General features: G+C 47.0%; 2 protein-coding genes across 2 annotated transcripts in view; one reads left to right on the top strand and one right to left on the bottom strand.

Annotated features, from left to right (window-relative positions):
• The window catches only part of PDZK1 (PDZ domain containing 1), a 42,836-nt gene extending 29,758 nt beyond the window's left edge, over window positions 1-13,078 (bottom strand). Inside the window, exon 1 of the mRNA XM_060139139.1 lies at window positions 12,897-13,078. Coding sequence (XP_059995122.1) covers window positions 12,897-13,029 — 133 coding nt within the window. The 5' untranslated portion in view covers window positions 13,030-13,078. The remainder of the gene's footprint in view (window positions 1-12,896) is intronic.
• A 6,481-nt stretch (window positions 13,079-19,559) lies between these two features.
• Window positions 19,560-20,766, top strand: LOC132514445 (ras-related C3 botulinum toxin substrate 1). Its single transcript, XM_060139138.1, has one exon. It carries the CDS (start codon window positions 19,652-19,654, stop codon window positions 20,228-20,230), a length of 579 nt encoding a protein of 192 aa, XP_059995121.1. The 5' UTR covers window positions 19,560-19,651; the 3' UTR covers window positions 20,231-20,766.
• Window positions 20,767-21,426: the final 660 nt, after the last annotated feature.

The raw sequence follows: 21,426 nt of genomic DNA, 5'->3' as shown, positions 1-21,426 counted from the left end.
CAAACTGGCCCACGTGCGGTCACCCACACCCAGCCTGCCCTTCGCTCACACCACATGCTCTGCCTGAAATACTTGCCCCCACCCTCCGATTATTTATTTATAGTAGGTCACATTTTTTCCAAGTGAATGAATTCAAGACCTATTCAAGGCTCAGTTCAAATTTTAGGTCATATAAATACAAATCCTTCCCCAACCACCACAGTCTGAAGCAATCACTCCAGCCTCTAAATTTCAAGTACCATTTATATAATCAACAACTTACATTGAGTACCTACTACCGAGGCCCAACCCAGATTAGACACTGCTCTGCCCTCACAGAGCCCAGAGTGAAGTGGAGAAAGTTATAGACACAACTACCAAACACGGGTGCTGGAATACGGAAAAGAAAATGTTTGTTATTGTTATACACTCTTACTGAGCTCCTGCTAGGCTCCAAGCGCCAGCCTAGGTTACCTTTTATGAGTTCTCATTTAATCTTAATGGTCCATTTTACAAGAAAAAAAGTCCCTGAAAATATAAGTTGGTTTCCCATAGCTATTTGGATAAGCAACAGAACCTGGATTCAAACCCAGTTGAGTTCGGGTTCCTCCGCCCAGCCTCCCAACCTTGAGGGCTGTGTTAGGGAACCCAAGTAGTTAGACTTGGAGGGGGAAGGCATCCCAGGCAAAAGGAGTAGCACAGGGATGTTCAGGGATGGTGACTGGTTCCCAAAGCCCAGAGAATAGGCATATGTTGAACGTCAGAAGCAGGTCAGGTTAGACTGGGAAGCACTGTAGACTCAGTTATATAGACTACAGAGGAGCTTTGGTGTTTATGTCCTGTGAGGCTTGGCCATCTCAGACCACAGCTGCCATTGAGTTGACGAGGGGCTCTCTTTCATATTTATCAAAACTCCTTCCCACTGCCTGGGTTCCTTCCTTCCCTGGGGTCATGCCTGTCATAAAGCTGTCTGAAGATCATCAGGATAGTAGCACTTAAGGTGCACAAGACACTGTGAGCTTCTCCAATCTCATCCTCATTAAGAACTAGGTTCTATTACGCCCATTTGACCGATGAGGAAATAAGAGAGGAAGAATACATCTGCTCTGGAATTCAGGTTTCTGATTTTTAATCATTTAGCCATGATACCCACCAGGCAAAGAGATTATCATGAAGGGCCAAGGAAAGGCATTGCTGAGATCTCGAGGAAAATACATCTAGCTCTACCTTGCTACTCTCATCGAACTCCTATGCAACAAATGTGAAAATCATTTAACCAAGGTGTGACCGGAGACACCCATTCCCACCTGATCAGACCCGGGACCTTAGATGCCTGAGAGACTATCAGAGTTCTTCAGCCCATCTTTGATAAGAGCATTTTATCCAAACATATTGACTCTATGCCTGTAGCTCCCTCCCTGCCACACTAACTTCCATTTATCATGATAGCTAAGCATCTACTCTATGCCAGGTATTGTTCTAAGAACTGGTATTACAGCAGGTAACACAAAGGACAAGACCCCTGCTCTCTTGAAGTTTAACGTCTGCCAGGGGTGACAAAAAGTGCAGAAGATGACTTCTGATGATAAAGGCTACAAATGATGAGATGCAGTGGTGAGGTGGAGGGAGGAAGCTAAATTTAAAAGCCATTCCTGGGGAGGTAACATTTTAAATCCTACCCAAATGACAAGCAGGAGCAGCCTTCAAAGCTCCAGGATCTATTGTACTTGGTGGGCTGAAAAGGACATTCGAGATCATCTAGTCTCAACTCTTTATTGGTAAATGAGTAAATAGAGGCTCGATGAGATTAAAAGACAAGATCCCCCAGCTGACGGCAAGGCTGCCCCACTGTTCCACAGAGCCCTTGGAAAGACACATTTGAAATGTAAGCACAGGGGTCTCCCTGGTGGTGCAGTGGTTAAGAATCCGCCTGCCAATTCAGGGAACACGGGTTTGATCCCTGGTCTGGGAAGATCCCACATGCCGCGGAGCAACTAAGCCCGTGCGCCACAACTACTGAGCCTGCACTCTAGAGCCCACAAGCCACAATTACTGAGCCCACGTGCCACAACTACTGAAGCCTGCGCACCTAGAGCCCGTGCTCCACAACAAAAGCTATCACGCACCTCAACGAAGAGTAGCCCCCAGTCGCCGCAACTAGAGAAAGCCCGCGCGCGGCAAAAAGACCCAACACAGTCAAAAATAAATAAATTAAATAAATAAATTTTAAAGAAAAGAAATGTAAGCACACTTGTGGTTATGCATGAACACATATTTATAATTTTATTTTCAATACAGCCTTGGGGAAAAGATGAGAGTCTTTGATAGACAATAAAATTGAGGCTCTGGTTGCTGAAGCGACTTGTCTGATGGCCCGTCACAAACAACTGAATCAAAACCCAAGTTATTTGTATTCCAGTCGCATGTTCTTTCCCCAGGATGAGAAACGGCTGTCTAGCCAGTGGTCTATGAACACAGGACATCATTACTAGCCACTTCATGGTTTACGATACAAAGAACAAACAAAAGAGTCAAAGATAAAAACAATTCACTTTGTCATAACACACAAACTCAAAGTCCCTGAGTTATTTGCTGCAGGAAAGAACATGTGATTCCAGGTGACTAGACAACCGTGGCCTGAGACAAAGAGCCCCTGTGACTTTTGGAAAGGGGACTGAGAGCTCGTGGGTGCAACATTGCAGGGACTATCATTAAAGAGGAACGTGTTCCTGCAGAGCCAGCCCAGATCAGGAATCTCCTTAGCTGGGAAGCCCTGAGATGACAGTCACATTTAAATCCCTTGACCACTTCTGCTTAGGAAATAAGCTACTAGTGGTTCCCAAACCTACCTGCCCACAAGAATCATCTGGGGAGGGAGTGGGGGAGATGTTGGGGGAAAAAAAAGAAAAAAGATTTTTCAGGACCTCACAAGACCCAAAGAGCTAGACACTCCAAGTGGCAGAGCCTGGGGATCTATGTTTTAAAATTCAGCCAGCCTAGAAATCCACTGGTTTCGCCACAATTCTCAGCGCTATAATGTGATAAAAAAGAGGAGAGACGCATGTTTTTATTATCCAGTGAGAAAGTTGTTAGGTTGTATCCTTTAAGGGCTGCTTCCAGAAGAAAATCTTTACTACCCAAAGCCCTTGTACAGTGGGAAGGTCCTGTGAGAGAGAATCTCCCCGCGACCTGTGAAGTCTGTTATCTCACTCCCTTTGGCTGCACATCGAACCCCCATGCAACCCTGGGAAAGCTTTTTCTCAGGATCAGTTTACCAATTCCTTTGTGAAGCAGACCCCAGCCTGCCAGGGTTGGGGCGTCTCAAGCAGAGAGAACCTCAGAGTGTGGAGAATCCCTCCACCTCAACCCCAACACCACCTGGCTCCTTCCCCACCAACCTCTCTTCTGCCCTGGACAGCCAGCTACTGTGTAGAAAAGGAAAAGGAGAAAGAAGGGGGTTTGGGCCCAGGTGGTCAGTGCCCTCAGTCACGGGGAAGCCGACTCATTTCTTACCTGGGTCCTGGAAGAAGAGGAGCCACTGGGTTCACCAGGGAATTCTCTCTCTGCTGGTGAGCTCTAGTCTTGGAACTCACTGGACTTTGAGCAAAGGTTGATTTAAAAGCTGATGTATTTAACAGGGACGTGTGGTCTGAGTTCAAGTGACCTCTGTCCTGCTTCCTGCCAACTGGCTGGGCCCTGATCTGGGCAAAGCTGGAAAACCCTCAGCAAACCGGACCCGACGCTCCGGCCCACCTGCCTAGTGATGCCGGGCGCCCTGCTGTCCCCACCCCACCCCGCTCCCTCCCTCCCGGAGAAAAGGAGGGGAGAGGGGGAGGCCAGCTAGGGAGGAGGGGCCTTCCTCGGCTCTCTCCCCTGGCAGATGCCTCAGTCACACCCAAACAGCACCCAAAGCCTCAGGAGCCTCCACCATCCCCCATGGCGAGGGCAGGGCTGAGGACCATCACCTGACCATCCTCGAGCCCTGAGGTCTTCCTGGGGAGCAGTACCTGTGTCACCCCCACCCCACAGGAGGCCAGCAGGTCAAGGAGTCCCAGTAAATGGAGCAAAGCCCCTCGCGCGCCCATCCTTCCTCCTCCTCCGCCTGCCTGTTAGTTCTTACTTGCATGCTCCCTAGAAGTTGAGCCAGTAAAACCCCTTCCTGCTCTTACTTCCCAGCTCCCTTCCTCTTCTCAGACGCTCTCTCCTCTTTCTTTCTCTCTCTCTCACCTGAGGGTGCTCTGTCTCTACTCTCCAACAGTTGCCTTCCCCGTCCACGCTCAGAACCTCTCAGGCAAGCCCCGCTGGGCAGGTGGAGGTACTTGCCGCAACTCCTGGGCCAGTGCCTGGGCAGCGGGCTGGCACCTGTGCTCAGTCCCAGACACGAGCAGCTGACCCCCGTCAGCAGCACCCACACGGGCAAACCTAGGGCTGGGCTTCTCACTGACCTCGATCCTCAGCCCACACTGGAAATCAGGGCAAGAGATTGCTCCAAGCAGGGAAGCAGAGCGAACCACAGGCTGAGGGCAGGGTAGCCTTGCCCTCCTCCACCCATGCTCCAAGGACCTCTTGTCTTTGCTGGGTCTTGGCTGCCCTGGGGTGAAGGCATGGCCGGAGCCAGGGGGTAAATGGTGGTCAATGACAAACATCTGAGCAGCTAACTCATACCAGATTACCTCTACCTTCACTCTATACTCCCTGGGCCTCCTGTATATCTTCCAAAGTGCAGGGTAGAAGGGGAAAAGTTTGGATTTAAGATCTGAACACCTGGGGACTTCCCTGGTGGCACAGTGGTTAAGAATCCGCCTGCCAATGCAGGGGACACGGGTCTGAACCCTGGTCCGGGAAGATCCCACATGCCGCGGAGCAACTAAGCCCGTGCGCCACAACTACTGAGCCTACGCTCTAGAGCCCGCAAGTCACAACTACTGAGCCCACGTGCCACAACTACTGAAGCCCGCACACCTAGAGCCCATGCTCCACAACAAGAGAAGTCACCGCAATGAGAAGCCCGCACACCACAATGAAGAGTAGCCCCCGCTCGCCACAACTAGAGAAAACCTGCACACAGCAACAAAGACCCAATGCATCCAAAAATAAATAAACAAATATTTTAAAAAGATGTGAACACCTGGGTTCAAATTTTGACTCCATCACTTCCCAAGTGTTTGATCTACAGGAATTCTTTGTTTTTTTAAATTGGAGTATAGTTGCTTTATACTGCTGTGTCAGTTTCTGCTGAAGAATTCATTTTTAACTCTGTCTCACTTACCTTCATCATCTGTAAATAGTTGTTATAATATTATTTTTAGAAACTCTTTTATATTGAATCAAAATATCTCTCATTTCTGTCCCTGAGTCCTGATGGCTCCCTCTGAGCTACACTAAGTCTACTCTTTATTCTACATAGCAGCCCTTCAACTATTTGAAGGCTGATGTATCCCCCATAAGCCTTCTTTTCTCTGGGTAGCAGTGGAGGCCCCTCATTCCTTCAGGTGGTTTGCCTATGTCATGACTTCAAGACTTCTTGCCCTGGGTCCCAGCCAACTTGTCAATGTCCCTTCTAAAATCAAAGGCCTAAAGGGAAAACTTGAAAGTGAGGGAATTGTCCTATATCTTGAGTGTGGGGTGCCTATGCAATTGTCTACGATTACCAAATTTCACCAAACTATACACCTAAAATGGATGAATTGTATTGCATTTAAATAATGCCTTAATTTTTAAATTAAGGAGGCGAAATCAGTAGAATTTATTCTTGAAACTTCTAAAATGAAAAAAGTTGGATGATCAAAAGAAAAGGCAGGACTTCCCTGGTGGTCCAGTGTTTAAGACTCTGTGCTTGCAATGCAGGGGGCACAGGTTCAATCCCTGGTCGGGAAACTAAGATCCCACATGCCACGGGGTCAAAAAAATAAAAAGGCAGTCTTCACAGTGGAGCTTACACTCAGTCCCCAATCAAGAGACTTCTCAAACTCACCGTTTACCCCAGTCCAGGTGGGATAAATAACCACAAGCCTTCAAACTGGGAATAGAAGAGGCCTTGACATATAGAGACAGTGCTGGTTCAAAGTTAAATAGAAATGAGCAATTGTTTGTTTTTTTTTTAATGACAAAACTCTTTCCCTCCGTTATGTGGAACTGAATGAGATTTACCAGATCAGTGGCTCTGATCTGGTTAATGCAGAAGGGAAAATAACATTGTCTATTGTGTGTCTGGTAAGCCTTTATATCTATTATTCTGTTAACACTCAGCATGATCTTATGAGACAATATCCCCATTTAACAGATAAGAAGGCTTAAATTCATCTGGTTAATTACCCTGTCTGAGATCTCCTGGCTCCTTAAAGGGCCTGTCTGTCTCCTTAGGTCGTACTGTTTTGCCTCTACAATAAGCCCTCCCACTATCCAGGGAAGGAATGTGCTCTACTTCCCAAAAGGTACTCAAGCAGAGGCTGATGCTGACCTGTGTCATGTTACAGAAAGACGTCTTGCATTGTTAGGAGACTGGAGTAGGAGATTTCTTGGATTGCTTCCAACTCTAAGGTTCTGTGAACCTAAATGCTGTGGGTCCTGCCCATGATGGCATCGTTGAGTCCTGCCCTGGTGTGTAGGTAGAGGACATGCAGATAAGAGTTACAAGCATGGGGTTTGGCATCAGATGCTGATGCCATTAATGGCAGATTTAAGATCTTAAATCTGCCATTAATAGTTTTATATTTTTTATTGTGAGCTCAAGTTTGTCTGGGCTTTATCTCCGGAAACCTTGACAGCTTGGGCGGAGGGTTTTCTGTTGTTTTTGTCAAGCAGCACCTCTCCATACTCCTAGAATGATGAGGAAAGGCACCAAAAACCTGGGGTCAATTTATGTTATTTATTTGCCTTAGTGTTCCCAGATCATGAAAATAATTAATGTCAGTTAAAGCGCTAGCACCTCCTAAAGGCAGATCTGTGGTTGGGAATTTGCAAGAGAGGATTCCTTTTTCTCTCCAGAGTCTAGGCCAAGACAGATGGTTTCCTTGTTATTCCTGATCTGCTTTACCCTGTCCTGTTTTTTCCATAAACATATCTCCTTTTATCATATTTATATGTTTATTAATTATTTTCTGTCTCTTCCCCACCAGAATATAAATTCCCCAGGGGTAGGGATTTGTACTTGTTTTGTCACTGTATACCCAGTGCCTGGAACATAAGCCTAGCTTATAGCAAGCTTTCCAAAAATGAATTGAATGAGTGAGTGAAAAATGAATCTCCTTTTGTCAACAGGACTGCTTTTTATCCCACCCCTTCACTGAGAGTATAGCCTTCTGAGGGTCTGGTGTCATGCAGGGTCTCAGTTTCTAGGTCTTTTCTCTTGTCCCAAAGTGACCCTGCAAAACAGATTGCTTGGTTACTGGTTTTCAGCTTTCTCTTCACTTCTGGAACTTAGAGATTTATTTCCTTTCATCCACGTTCAACTACCTATTTGAAAAAAAGTTTGGTATATTTTACCCAGTATTTCTACGAACTTTGTAGAGAAAGGGTTTTCAGATTATCTAGTCTGCCATGTTTCCAGAAATGATTCTATCGCTTAGCAGTTACTTTTCCTCTCAAAACTCCAGCTTTAGACAATACTACAAAGCTACAGTAATCAAAACAGCATTGACACAAAAACAAACATACGAATCAATGGAACAGACCAGAGAGCCCAGAAATAACCCACACACCTATGGTCAATTAATCTTCAACAAAGGAGGCAAGACTATACAGTGGAGAAAAGACAGTCTCTTCAGCAAATGGTGTTGGGAAAGCAGGACAGCTGCATGCAATTCAATGAAGTTAGAACACAGTCTCACACCATACACAAAAATAAACTCAAAATGGCTTAAAGACTTAAATATAAGACATGACACCATAAAATTCCTAGAAGAGAACATAGGCAAAATATTCTCAGATATAAATCATAGCAATGTATTCTTAGGTCAGCCTCCCAAAGCAAAAGAAATAAAAGCAAAAATAAACAAATGGGACCTACTCAAACTTATAAGCTTTTGCACAGCAAAGGAAACCATAAACAAAATGAAAAGACAACCTACAGACTGGGAGAAAATATTTACAAATGATGCAACTGACAAGAGCTCAATTTCCAAAATATACCATCAGCTTATACAGCTCAATATCAAAAAAAAAAAAAAAAAGAACAACCCAATCAAAACATGGGCAGAAGATTTAAATAGACATTTCTCCAAAGAAGACATACAGATAGCCAAAAAGCACATGAAAAGATGCTCAACATCGCTAATTATTAGAGAAATGCAAATCAAAACTACAATGAGGGCTTCCCTGGTGGCGCAGTGCTTGAGAGTCCGCCTGCCGAGGCGGGGGACGCAGGTTCGTGCCCTGGACCGGGAAGATCCCACATGCCGCAGAGCGGCTGGGCCCGTGAGCCATGGCCGCTGAGCCTGCGCGTCCGGAGCCTGTGCCCCGCAACGGGAGAGGCCACAACAGTGAGAGGCCCACCTACCACAAAAAAAAAAAAAAAAAAAACTACAATGAGGTGCCACCTCATACTGGTCAGAATGGCCATCATCAAAAAGTCTACAAATAATAAATGCTGAAGAGGGTGTGGGGAAAAGGGAGCTCTCTACACAGTTGGTGGGAATGTAAATTGGTACAGCCACTATGGAGAACAGTAGGCGGTTCCTCAAAAAACTAAAAATAGAACTACCCTATGATACAGCAATTCCACTGCTAGGCATACATTTGAAGAGAATGAAAACATTAATCTGAAGGATATATGCACCCCAATGTTCATAGCAGCATTATTAACATAGCCAAGATATGGAAGCAACCTAAGTATCCATCAACAGATGCAGGAAAAGAGAAGATGTAGTATAGATAATAGAATATTATTTAGCCATAAAAAAGAATGAAATTCTGACATTTGCAACAATGTGGATGGACCTAGAGGCCATTATGCTTCGTGAAATAAGTCAGAGAAAGACAAATTCTGTATGTTATAACTTATATGTGGAATCTAAAAAATAAAACAAATAAATGAATATAATAAAACAGAAATAGACTCACAGATATACAGAACAAACTAGTGGTTACTAGTGGGGAGAGGAAAGGGGAGTGGGGCAAGATAGGGGTATGGGCTTAAGAGTTACAAACTACTATGTATAAAATAAATAAGTGACAAGAATATATTGTACAGGGACTTCCCTGGTGGCGCAGTGGTTAAGAATCTGCCTGCCAATGCAGGGGACATGGGTTCAAGCGCTGCTCCGGGAAGATCCCACATGCCACAGAGCAACTAAGCCCGCGAGCCACAACTACTGAGCCTGCAAGCCACAACTACTGAAGCCCGCGCACCTAGGGCCCATGCTCCACAACAAGAGAAGCTACCGCAACGAAGAGTAGCCCCCACTCGCCGCAACTAGAGAAAGCCGGTGTGCAGCAACGAAGACCCAACTCAGCCAAAAATAAATAAAAGTAAATTTATTTTTTTAAAAAAGAATATATTATACAGCACAGGGCAAGATAGCCATTATTTTGTAATAACTTTATTTTTTTTTCTTTTTTCTTTTGGCGGCATGGTGCAGCACGTGGGATCTTAGTTCCCTGACCAGGGATCTAACCAGTGCCCCCTGCAGTGGAAGCGCAGAGTCTTAACCACTGGGCCACCAAGGAAGCCCCACATAATAACTTTAAATGGCATATAATCTATAAACATATTGAATCACTATGTTGTATACCAGAAACTAATATAATATTGTAAATCAACTGTAGTTCAATTTAAAAAAAAATTCCAAGGCTATGCCCTTTCTACTACCAGTCTGCCTGGTTTAGTACAAGATTCTAGCCTCCACCCTTCACACTTGAGATATTCCCTGATATGTTCAAATTTTTACTCCAACTTCAGATCTGATTATCCTTGTCTTTTTAGCAGCTCATTAACTTACCCAGAGCCTGACATTTTAAGCTCCAGTGGTTTTCTGTCCCTGACCTGAGTCAATGTTTATGACAATCTCCCCTTTTATTCCCTGTGTTACTCTGGCCTTATCCAACACCTGAAGAAGCAGTCTGTGTAGTCTGCATACCTTTGGAGGGATTTATTAGGCCAGGGTCCAGATGCAGAACTGAGATAAATGTTTTACAGCAGTGAGAGGCAATGGGCAGCAGGAAGGGCAAAGCCGTGGTCCTCGGCTGGTTCACACATTGTGGCCCCATATGACTGCTGATCTAAACTTTCTAGTTTTTTTCAGCAACCAGGTAGCAGGTCAGGGCAGGCCTGAGGACCCCTGGAGAGCTGTGACTTATTAATACTTGCAAGCTGGCTGCAAAGGACACTTTAGTAGTCATTCCCTCCCTCTTTCTTTTCCCAGCTGAGGGGTCAGAATACACAGTATTTTTCCACTGGGGGGAAAAAAACTGACGTGCAGAGCGAGAACAGGCCATGTCCTGGGTTCCTGAATGTACCAAAGTTTGGGCACTCTCGGAGTATGGATTAAGGTCTCTACTTGCCTCTTTCTGAAAGACACAGAAATGGAGGATCAATGGTCCTTGGGAAGTTCGGACCCTGACTGAAAGAGCCAGTTTCTCAGGGACCCCAAAGGGACAAGCTTAGGGATAGGAAAACAGCAAGGAAAGTGCCAGGGATCTCAAGGCCAAAGCCTCAGCCTGACTCCAGTCCTCACAGAGAGACTGGGGACCATCCTATCCATGGGTGAAAGGCCAGTGAGAGAGAATCAAGACAAGGAACAGCCTAGTGGGCCCAAGTCTGTGGCATGATTTAAAAGACACCCCTTAAAAAAAATAAATTTAAATAAATTTAAAAAATAAAAGACACCCCTGCCTCAAAGTATTGCCTCCTTCAGGATGGTCCCAGGACTTCCTGACACTCTAGTTTGGAGAACAAAGGAATTCATGTGCACCCTGTTTTTCCCCATTGCTTAGAATTCTAACATGCCAGAAAAAACAAAAAAAAACCTACAATACTCATTATCCACTGAAGACAGTACATCTTCTTCTCAAAAGCCCAAGTCAGATTAAGGATGATCCCATCTGATCTGCCTCAGCCAGCTACGGGAGTGCTGAAATGCTACCCTCAGCAGTGGATCCTCTTCTAAACACTATCTTTTCCTTTCCCCTACATCAGGCTGGAAATATTCCAGAGGACAAAATGTGAAGTGGCTGATTCAAAGACTTGGGCATCAGGAAGTCCTGGGATTCTTAGCGGCTGTGGGAAGGCTGAAGAAATGCAGATGTCACAAGATGTGTGAGGCTACTTTCCTCAACTCCCTTGGCCAAAGACAAAGCTTGGCAGGAGGCTTAGCAAGGAGCTCAGCCCTGGGACTCACAAGCCTGCAGCTTGTGGGGCAGCTCTCAAGGGGCGATAATCGGAGGAGGACGGGGATCTGCAGCTCTAGAGCCACGTGCTACACGACATTGGCATCCAACAGGCAGGGAGATGCCGAGAGGAACCATCTTCCTATTTGCTCATACAGCACAGTGTGGCTTTGCGGTGGCGGTGAGGGGACATCCCAGCCCAGAAGACAGACAGAGCTGCAACTGCAGCCATTTCTGCCCTCAAGCTGCTGTGTCCTGGAGAAGCTCAGGTCATCCCCATACAGATCTGTGTGTGGAGCAGGTGGCAGTGTTTGGGCTGCCGAGCCAGCAGTTCTGCAGGAGGGAGGGCTGGCTGCAAAGGAACTGCTGTCCTCTGTGGCCAGGAAGAGACAAAGCAGACTCTCCCTCATACCAGTGAGTTGGGCAGACAGATCTTCTCTGCCTTCTATTTAAAAGACAGAACTTGAGGTCAATATTCCCAGTGAGCCATTCACTACAGGCTGGAAGTTAGAATTGAAACTGAGAGGTGTTGTTCTCAGGGCCTGCCGTGTCGCCCTGATCCCCACACCCCCGAAGCTGCCACCCCGTCCCCGCAATAAAACAGCCCTGACTCCCTCCTCATATGATATTACCAAGGACTCTGGGCAAGAGGCCAGTGGAGACAGCGGCGGGATTGAAATGCCTACACGGCTTTGCTCTAAGTGCCCTCTGGCCCTGAGGTTTGGTTTTCTTCCAGAAAACTATTGGCTGTGCCAGAGGGGTCAGCTCGCACTTTCCCAGGGAGACTCTGGGTCTCCCACCAGGCCCGTGGAGCCAGGAAAGGCTGACGGCAAGGCAGAGAAGGGGAGTAGATCCCTTTTCTCTGTCAGCCTCTGACATGCTTCCTTACGTGGCCTGTCACCCAGGTTGCCGACTGTCATGCCCGTCACAAAGCAAGTGTAAGCCCCAGATCAGACCAAGGTTCAGAGGTGCTCTCCCCACCCAACACCCCACACGCTCGCACACAGTAAGAGCCACGTGTAGATGCAGCCAGGTGAGCTTCAAGGGGAAACGCGCCAGAATAACAAAATTTCCTCTACATGCAGGTGTGGTCTCAGACATCTTCATTGCCTACAGGTCTGACGTGGTGGAGTGAAATGTGGAAATTAGTCACAGAAGCTAAAGTGATCTTTGGCTGCAGTGAATATACTAAGCTCTGACTATGCTGAGGCTGGTGGCAGGTCTGAGACCCACACACACTTGACGAGGGAACTTTACAAACTAGACTCCGGAGCAGAGTAGCAAGGATGAAGGAAATATTGACGCTATGCCATAAGGAATAGTTGAAGGAACAGGATATTTAGCCCAGAAGGGAGAAATGTTAGCTAGAATGATTAGGTTTCTTCACAGATGTGATGAGACCCCATGTAGAAAAGGAAAACCAGGTGATGCCAATAGCCAACATTTATTGAGTACTTACTATGTGCCAAGCACCAGGCTAATTATTTTCCACACATTTTGTCATTTAATCTAAACAGCAGTGCTATTATTATTCCCACTCTACAGATGAGGAAAATTCGGAGAGGTTGAGAGTCTTGTCCAAGGTCACATACCTAGTGGTAGAGTCAGCAGATGAGCCCAGGCCTGAGACTTAACCACCATCCAGAGACATGTTCTGTGTGGAGCCCTTGGCAGAACGAGACGCAGTGGCTGGAAGTGAAAGTGAGGCAGATCTGAAGGTAACATGAGAAAGACTTTTTAAACAACTGGAGGCAACAAAGAACAGTGGGCGGGTGCTTTGGGTGGTCATGAGCTACACACCACTAGAGAGATGAAAGCAGGGCAGGCAAGAGGTGTTACGTAAGACAGTTTGCAAGGAGAATTACAGCGGCAGCAACACCATCTGGGAACTTGCTAGGAGTACAAATCCCTGGACCCCACCGCAGCCCTACTGAATCAGAAACTCTGTGACTGGGCCCAGACACCTGTATTTTAACAAGCCGTCCAGGTAATTCTGATACATGCTCAAGTTTGAGAACCACCGGCATAGAAGTTTCTGCACCCGGCAAGGGACTGGACTAGCTGACGGTGTTAGTTCCTTCTGTCTCTAAGACCTCACAGTTCTGTAGAAGCGAGATACAAATATGATTTAACATCTAACCAGATTTTCTTTTAACATTGAGCGCATTCTAGTAATATCTTGGAAACAATATATCAGCTGCTAAATTGTGTGATTACACTCAGGTAACTTAGACATCCCAAGGCTGACAGAATAAATATTTGGAAGGCTGTGGGCAAGGGGCTGCCCCTCCAGCCCCCCACCCCCGACCAGGAAGCAGCCTACATTCTAGCCACCTGTCGCTCCACGGGTTTCCAAACAAGTCCCGAACGTCCCCACTCCTTGTTCGTTCCTGTTGTTCCTCTATCTGAAAAACACTTACCTTTTGAAATCCTCCCTTCTCTGAAAGCTCAATTCAAATGTCACTGTCCATGAAAGTTGCCGACAGTATCTGGTGCACGGGGCAGCCTTCCTTCCCTCTCTCCTTCCTGGGTTTTGTCTCACTTCTGGGCAACTCGCAGCACCTAGAGCGGTCAGCCTCGTCTCACAGGGGTGGAGCCTCTCAGCAGAGCGGCGTTCTCCTGGCGCTTAGTCATGTGAGCCCCCCAGCACCTACCATACGATGATGCACTATGAGGAGGGATCAGAGGCAACATTTTAGGAAAATGATGTATGCAACTATTTACAAGATGAACTGATGCTGCCTGACAGGTGAGAAGGGAGCCCTCTGTGATTCAGTTTCAAGTCCTGAGGTCTTTGCAGAACTTTGAGGTTTTTGCAATAACCACTGTGAATGCATGTGTGCGCTGCCGGGATGAAGGTGCCCCACCTTCACACAGCTACAGCCCTGTTATCTTCAACTCCTCTTCATGTTCGTAACAATCTTCGTTGCATAATCCCTGGATGATGTGAAATACTGAATGCCCTCTCAGCCAACCTTCCAAGTATCCCACAGAGACAAGCATGGACAAAACTCCTTTTTAGAGAACAGAGAGGTCATAAATTAGACCACTAGTGTAAGGACAGCAAAGAAGGATACTGGGTCACCAGATACCAGGCCCAGTTTAAAAGCTTATGTCTGCAGGGCCAGGTGTCCTGTGGGCTGTGGTGGACTGGCCCTGTGACCAGGATGCTGGTGAGAGACAGGGAAATGGGATGAAAGACCCCCCTCCCCAACAAGGTTTTCTGTACCCCAGGCTCCTGGAATTGACTCATTCTACTGTGAAACCTGAATACTTTGGTGGAGTAACGAGGTGTTCCTGATGTCTGTCTCACCTGACAACACTTAGGATGATGGCTTCAATGGGGCCACGTGAAAGGACCTCAAACCCCAGAAGTCGTATTACAATTTTGGAGCAGGGAGGCACAGAGAACTACAAAACAGGAATTCCCTGTCCACACAAGGGTGAAAGGGACTCTAGATTAGTCATGAAAAATTTCCCCCAACCCCACTTGGCCTCCTGGGTAGCACAGCACTGGGTGGCAATCGTGACAGGTGTTTGCTGCAGAACCAGGAGACTTCCTGTTGTGCTGGGTCCCCTCTGGCACAGAGCCTGGCCCACTCTTGCAGAGGTTAGAACCCAAAGCTTCTCATTCTCAGACCAATGCTCTTTCCACCAAAGTGCACAACCCTAGAATTTAGGAATAATCGTTGCAATCTCCCCAGCCATCAACAACCAAGGAGGAACAGAACAGAACAGAAATGGGTGAGGGGGTCACAAGTGAAGAAATAAGGTCAGTCATCCATCCCTTCACCCGTACATACAGGACCATTTTGGCCGCCCTCACCCCTCATCTCCCCTGCTCCCCCAGCCTCCCTGCATCGCTCCTAGCCCATCTTCCCCTTCATCCTGCAGCAGCTCTGTTCTCTGTCCTACTTCTAAGCAAAGTCTTCTCTCAAGAAAAGACTAGGCACCTTTCTTTATACTTGAGGGCACATCCTGTCCTTATATCTTCTAGTTATTCTATTATCGGTCTTATCCTTATTATGAACTATCAAGTGAAAAAGCTTTCTCCCCCAAGGTGAAGAAAATAATTTCAAAGAGTGGTTTTTCTCAGCCCTTTCAGCACATTAGTCTATTTCTAACATGCAACCAAAAAAAAAAAAAAAAAAAGGATAAAGTGGCAAAGGAGGACGCGGAGGAGAGAGAGGAGAAAAACTTTCACAGTGAGGGTGGAGGAGGAGAACAGCAGGAAGACCCCTGACTGCTAAAAAAGAACCCATTCTCTGGCTTTCAAAGACCATAACTACCAGTAATGAAGGCACCTGCAATGACATAAGTGGGGGATGGCGTTTCAACAAAAATGAACAAGTCAAGGGCTGAGAGCTCATTCAAAGTGCTTTCACCAGAGCCCCCTGCCTGAGAGCAGGAAAGAAGAATTTCTGTCCTGACGTAAAGAGCCCCACTGGGGACCTGGGGTCTGGGAGCAGGGATGGGACAGTTGACAGGACTGCTCAGACAAGGACAGGCTTCCAGCGAGGTCCCTGAAAAACCCCGTTTCTTGAAATGTTCTTTGCCCTCGGGAGCCTGGGAAAAGAAGTGTTCCTCATGCCCACGGGGCTGGCATGCTCGCTCTTCTCCAGGAGGCTTTCAGGGATACAGCCTGTTCTGACAATATCCTCAAATGGGAAAGAACCACACTGTGTGTTCATGGGAGGGAAATCCAGGTGAACTCCTTGAAGTAACTGCATCTGACAAAGCCTAAATTCCTTGTGCTGTTTTAAATCCTCCAGGCTACTTTCAGTCTTCATGGGGGATGAATGACAAATGGTTGTTCTTATCAATGAAAAGGAGATAGTTACCAGAGGAAAATTACCAAGGTTCGAATAAACTCTCCTCTGGATCCCTCAAAGCCTGGCCTGGGAAAAGCCACTGGGCTCCATGGAACTTGGTGCTCGCCGTGTGAGGCACCTTGAGGGGAATTCACATCCCAGATGTATGCTCTGGGGGTGATGGGAGGGAGACTTCGGGTCACTGGCATGTTTCTGGCAGAGTAAACCTGGGAATTCCAGGGTGAAGATAATGGTTTGGAGATAGTTTTCCCCAAGTTCCAGAGTTATACACTTTAGTGGGAAGAACCTTCACCTAGGAATCAAGAGAGGGGGTTGCCTCAGTTTCCCTACATGCAAAATGAGGACCCTGTCCTGCAGGAGCTCTTAACTGAGGGTCCATGGGATCGTGAATCGGGGGGAAACATTACATCTTTTTTTAACTTTTTTTTTCGGTACGCGGGCCTCTCACTGTTGTGGCCTCTCCCGTTGCAGAGCACAGGCTCCGGACGCGCAGGCTCAGCGGCCATGGCTCACGGGCCCAGCCGCTCCACGGCATGTGGGGTCTTCCCGGACCGGGGCACGAACCCGTGTCCCCTGCATCAGCAGGTGGATGCCTGCGCCACCACTGCGCCACCAGGGAAGCCCAACATTACATCTTTATTTTCACCAGTCTCTAGTTGAAAGCATTTGCTTCAACTATGATGTAGGCAACAAACCACATTAGAACTTGCCATCAATAGAAATTAGTTACTTTCAAATCTCCTTACGGTTGTTACAGATTTCTCAAAATGTCCTATATGCTCATCACTATTATGAAATTACAATAGTTTATTAGGTTGATGCCACATCTAAAAAAGCATGTATACTACTCTATCACACATTCTTCTAATGTTTGGACAACCATTTTGAAATGATTTGTTTCTTTTATTATCTTATATATTTTATTTTATGAATTTTTTAATGTTATTCTGAGAACAGGCTCCACAGGCTTCACGAGACAACGGAAGTGTCCACAGCACATTTATGTTAAGGTTGAGAAGCCCTCCTCCAGTGTGTTGAGAGGGGTCAGAGCCGGAGGCCTGAGAAAGCAGACAAGCGCTCCAAGGGCCTCCTGACCCTAACTTTGGCTTACATACAAATCTGGCTCTACTCTAAGGAATTTGGTGTTACGGTGATTACTGAGATCCCATCTCTGGGCCTGAGGCATCTTTTTCACGTTTGTGGGAGATCTGCAAACAGAGGTATTTGTGGAGCGGATTGCTAGTGTTCCAGCTCCTCTAACAGGCTAGGTCTGGGCTTTGCTGGAGGAGAGAATGGAGCCTCTCCGTTACAATCTTGTCCCCACCAGAAAACCTTGGGCACAGCTTCATGTGTCATTTAATCGTCACAACATTCCCATGAGGCAGCTTTAAACACAAGAGGAATGTGTGGCTGAGCAATTTTACGAACGTGCACGAAATCACACGAAGCTTGGATCTGAACCCAGGTGCCTCCCGCTTTAAAAGGTCGGGGAAAGGAGGGCGTGTCCTGTCGGCTGCGGCTGCGAGCTCTCAATACTGAGAGTCCACAGGCCCTGGGCAGCCAACGGAGTTCAGGAATCCCCGGGAAAAGGCTGAAAGGTGAGGGTGCCAGCCTGGTGCCAACCTAGTCTGCACCCTCATCCTTGCCCGCTCCGGGGCTGGCCACATTTTATGAGGCAGAGGAGACTGCCTCCGGCACCTGGTGGACCCAAAAGTCCCCAGACTTCCCTCCCCACCACCTCTTCCTGCTAGTGAGGACCAGCTGCCGCCCTAGTACAGGCTGTGACCCCAGGAGCCACCAGACCCGATCTTGCACCCCCCAGACCTCCGCTACTAGTTTAGGTTTTCCCTGGCTAGCCCGCATGTCCCCTGCGCCCCGGCAGTTCAGGGGGCCAAAGGTTGGTCTCAGGAAGGCTTCAACTGGAAGGCAGCGCCCTCTAGCGGTCAGAGTGCAGAACCAGCAGTGCCCTGTGCACCACACCAGTGTGCTCCCGGTCCGGAGCACAAAGGTCACCTATTCCAGGAGCATCCTTGTCCCATGGACCCCACCTACCCACAGCCCTCCACAACGGCCCACGACAGACTTACACACTCTGTTTCAGCTCGGCCCTAGGCACCGCGAAGCCCGGCCACTTTTGAATCAGCGCCTGCGAGCCGGCCAGCCTGTCTGCCGCTCTTTTCTTGGAAGCAGTCCCTACCCTGCCCCTCCCATCCCGCTGCACCAGTCCCTAAGGAACCACGCCGGGAAAAGGCATATGACCTTCTCAATATCTCACAGCTAGCTAGTACAGAGCCAGGACTGGAAGCCAAATCTCCCCAGCACACTCACCGCTGTACCTGTAAGGCACCAGCTCCCCAAAGTCAGCAGACATCTGTCAAGGCCTAACTCCCCTGCCATCTTGCAGCCTTTCCAGATCCCTCATTTAGAATTTCTCCTTCCCTATTCCTTGATATACTTTATGACCTTATTATCGTTATCAGAGTCCTCCTTGTGTTGCAGCTGTTCCTGAATGGCTGGATGGGTGTGAGAAAAGAGGCAAAGGAAATTCCAAGAGAAAGACCCCATGACTTGGGGGTTAGAATCCTTGCTCCCGCACTTAGAAGCTGTGATTTTAAGCTGGTCACAATGCCTAAGTCTCCATATGCTTAGTTCAAATGACAGATTTTTAAATAACCATAATAGCTCAGTGTTTTATAAGAACTAAACACAGTCATGTGTGTGGATGTGCTTGAGACACTGTAAATTGTCTCAAATATGAGGAACCATAAAAATAATCATGGCTAACACTTACTGAGCCCTGACTCTATGCCAGGCACTATACTAAGTAGTTTACATAGGTTGCTTCATGTAACCTGCACAACAACCCTGGGAAGAGAATATTATCATCACCATTTTATAGATCAATAAGCAGATTTTCAAAGAGGTTAAAACACTTGCCGAACATTATACAGCTAATAATTGTCAAAGCCAGATTACAAACCTGTCTTTCTGATTTTAGAGGCTGCATTTAACCACTAAAATAGTCTGTCTCTGTTTTAGTTATCTCTCTGTGCCCTGTGTCGCCTGACACGTCATAGTTGCTCAGTGTTTGTCAAAGACATTCATTTATTAAGGGCTGAGCATAGTGCCTGTCCCAGGAGCCTAAGAAATTTGCTTGTCACCAAGTTTTGGGACCAGGGCTTGGCCACAAGCTGTCTGGCTCCAGAGTCTATGCTTTTAACCACACCCCTTGGCTGAAGGAATAATTGCAATCCTCTTTCTCTTTCTTTTCAAATCAGATAATGCTTGTAGTGAGACACAAAAGCATATCACTAAACTTTCAATGTTTTGTATCAAAAGTCAGCAGGGGGGCTCCGGCTTCCCATCGGCGGAGGGCAAGGCGGCGTGGACAGCGGCCCCGGCACCCCGCGCCCCGCCGCCCGCAGCCGCGCGCCCGCCCGCCCGCCGCGCCCCGAGCTCTCCGCTCTTCGCGTCAGTGCCCGGCCGCCGCCGCCGCGGCCCAGAGAGCGGCCCAGATGCAGGCCATCAAGTGTGTGGTGGTGGGAGACGGAGCTGTAGGTAAAACTTGCCTCCTGATCAGTTATACGACCAATGCCTTTCCTGGAGAGTATATCCCCACTGTCTTCGACAACTATTCTGCCAATGTTATGGTGGATGGAAAACCGGTGAATCTGGGCTTGTGGGATACAGCTGGACAAGAAGATTATGACCGATTACGTCCCCTATCCTATCCGCAAACGGATGTATTCTTGATTTGCTTTTCTCTTGTGAGTCCTGCATCATTTGAAAATGTTCGTGCAAAGTGGTACCCTGAAGTGCGACACCACTGTCCCAACACTCCTATCATCCTGGTGGGGACGAAACTTGATCTGAGGGATGATAAAGACACGATTGAGAAACTGAAGGAGAAGAAGCTGACACCCATCACCTACCCGCAGGGCTTGGCCATGGCCAAGGAGATCGGTGCCGTCAAATACCTGGAGTGCTCGGCGCTCACGCAGCGAGGTCTTAAGACGGTGTTTGATGAAGCTATCCGGGCGGTTCTCTGCCCGCCCCCCGTCAAGAAGAGGAAGAGAAAATGCCTGCTGTTGTGAATGTCCGGGCCCCTCCCGCCTGTCCCCGTCCCCCAGGACCCTTTGTACGCTTTGCTCAAACGGTGGAGCCTTCGCACTCAATGCCAAGTTTTTGTTACAGATTAGTTTTTCCATAAAACCGTTTTGAACCAATCAGTAATTTCTAGGTTTTGTTTGTTTAAGGTGTAAGAGTTCAAACTTTCACATCCTATTAAAGTTTAGCCCTAAGATGACAAGCTTCCTTAAAGCCTTATTTCTCAAAGCCCCTATTCTTGCTCAGATTAAGAGTTGCCAAAATACCTTGTGAACTAAGTTGCATTGTTGGGCTAAGAACACTAAGCACTAAACTGTTCAAAGACCTTTGTCTGGAAGAGACTAGCTTCTGAGGCAGGAGATGCAGACGCTCGCTAATGAGTTTCAGACGCGAAGAGCAGTACAGCCTCCTTCCTGAAACGTTGCCATTTAATGCATCCTGATTTACCAGCCCATGTTCACTACCTAACACTGTACTGTACATCATAATGAACGAGTGTAACAGCTCAGCTCTTTAGATCAATCGTTTTGATTTCGTAGTGAGATTTTTAAAACAAATTAGTGTATTAGCTTTGGTGAGATTTTGAACAGAGCTTCTACTGCCGTGTTCCCTCCGATGAGGCATTCTGCTCTGGCCGCGGGTGCACTGGGTGGAGTGTGTGGAACACTTGTGATCAGAGGATGAAAACAGTATTTTAACAAAATATGGAGATTAATTTACACTACATTGTATACGTAATAAACTATTAAAAGTGTCACGGGTAAACGTTTTAAAAGGTTAATTTCTGTCAAATGCAGTAGATGATGAAGAAAGGCCGGTATTATCAGTAAGTGTTTTCTTAAGCTTTTCCTTAAACGTGCCCATCCCTCCTGAAATTGGGCATTTAATCCATCTTTGACCTCATCATTCTCATAGTTGCTAACTTAGTAAGTGCTTTTCTTATAGAACCCCTTCTTAATGAGCAATATGCCTCCTTGTATTATAAAATCGTTCTGAATATGCATTAGAAAATTTTTTTTGTAGATTAGTAAAAGTGCATTCCTGTTTTCATGTTACCTTATCCAAAGCTAGTAAGTGCTTTCCTTGGTTTTCTAGTAACTAGGTGTAAAAATCCTATGTTGCAGCTTTACAGTTTTTAAAATACTTAGATATTCTTAAACTGTAAACCCTGCCAGATCTCCGA

This window comes from Lagenorhynchus albirostris, chromosome 2, assembly GCF_949774975.1.
Source record: "Lagenorhynchus albirostris chromosome 2, mLagAlb1.1, whole genome shotgun sequence".
Classification (NCBI taxonomy): Eukaryota; Metazoa; Chordata; class Mammalia; order Artiodactyla; family Delphinidae; genus Lagenorhynchus; species Lagenorhynchus albirostris.
This window is presented reverse-complemented; position numbering and strand designations above follow the sequence as displayed.

What these genes read in the sequence shown, in the direction of transcription:
- LOC132514445 (XM_060139138.1), top strand. Translation starts at nt 19,652, where the DNA reads ATGCAGGCCATCAAGTGTGTGGTGGTGGGAGACGGAGCTGTAGGTAAA.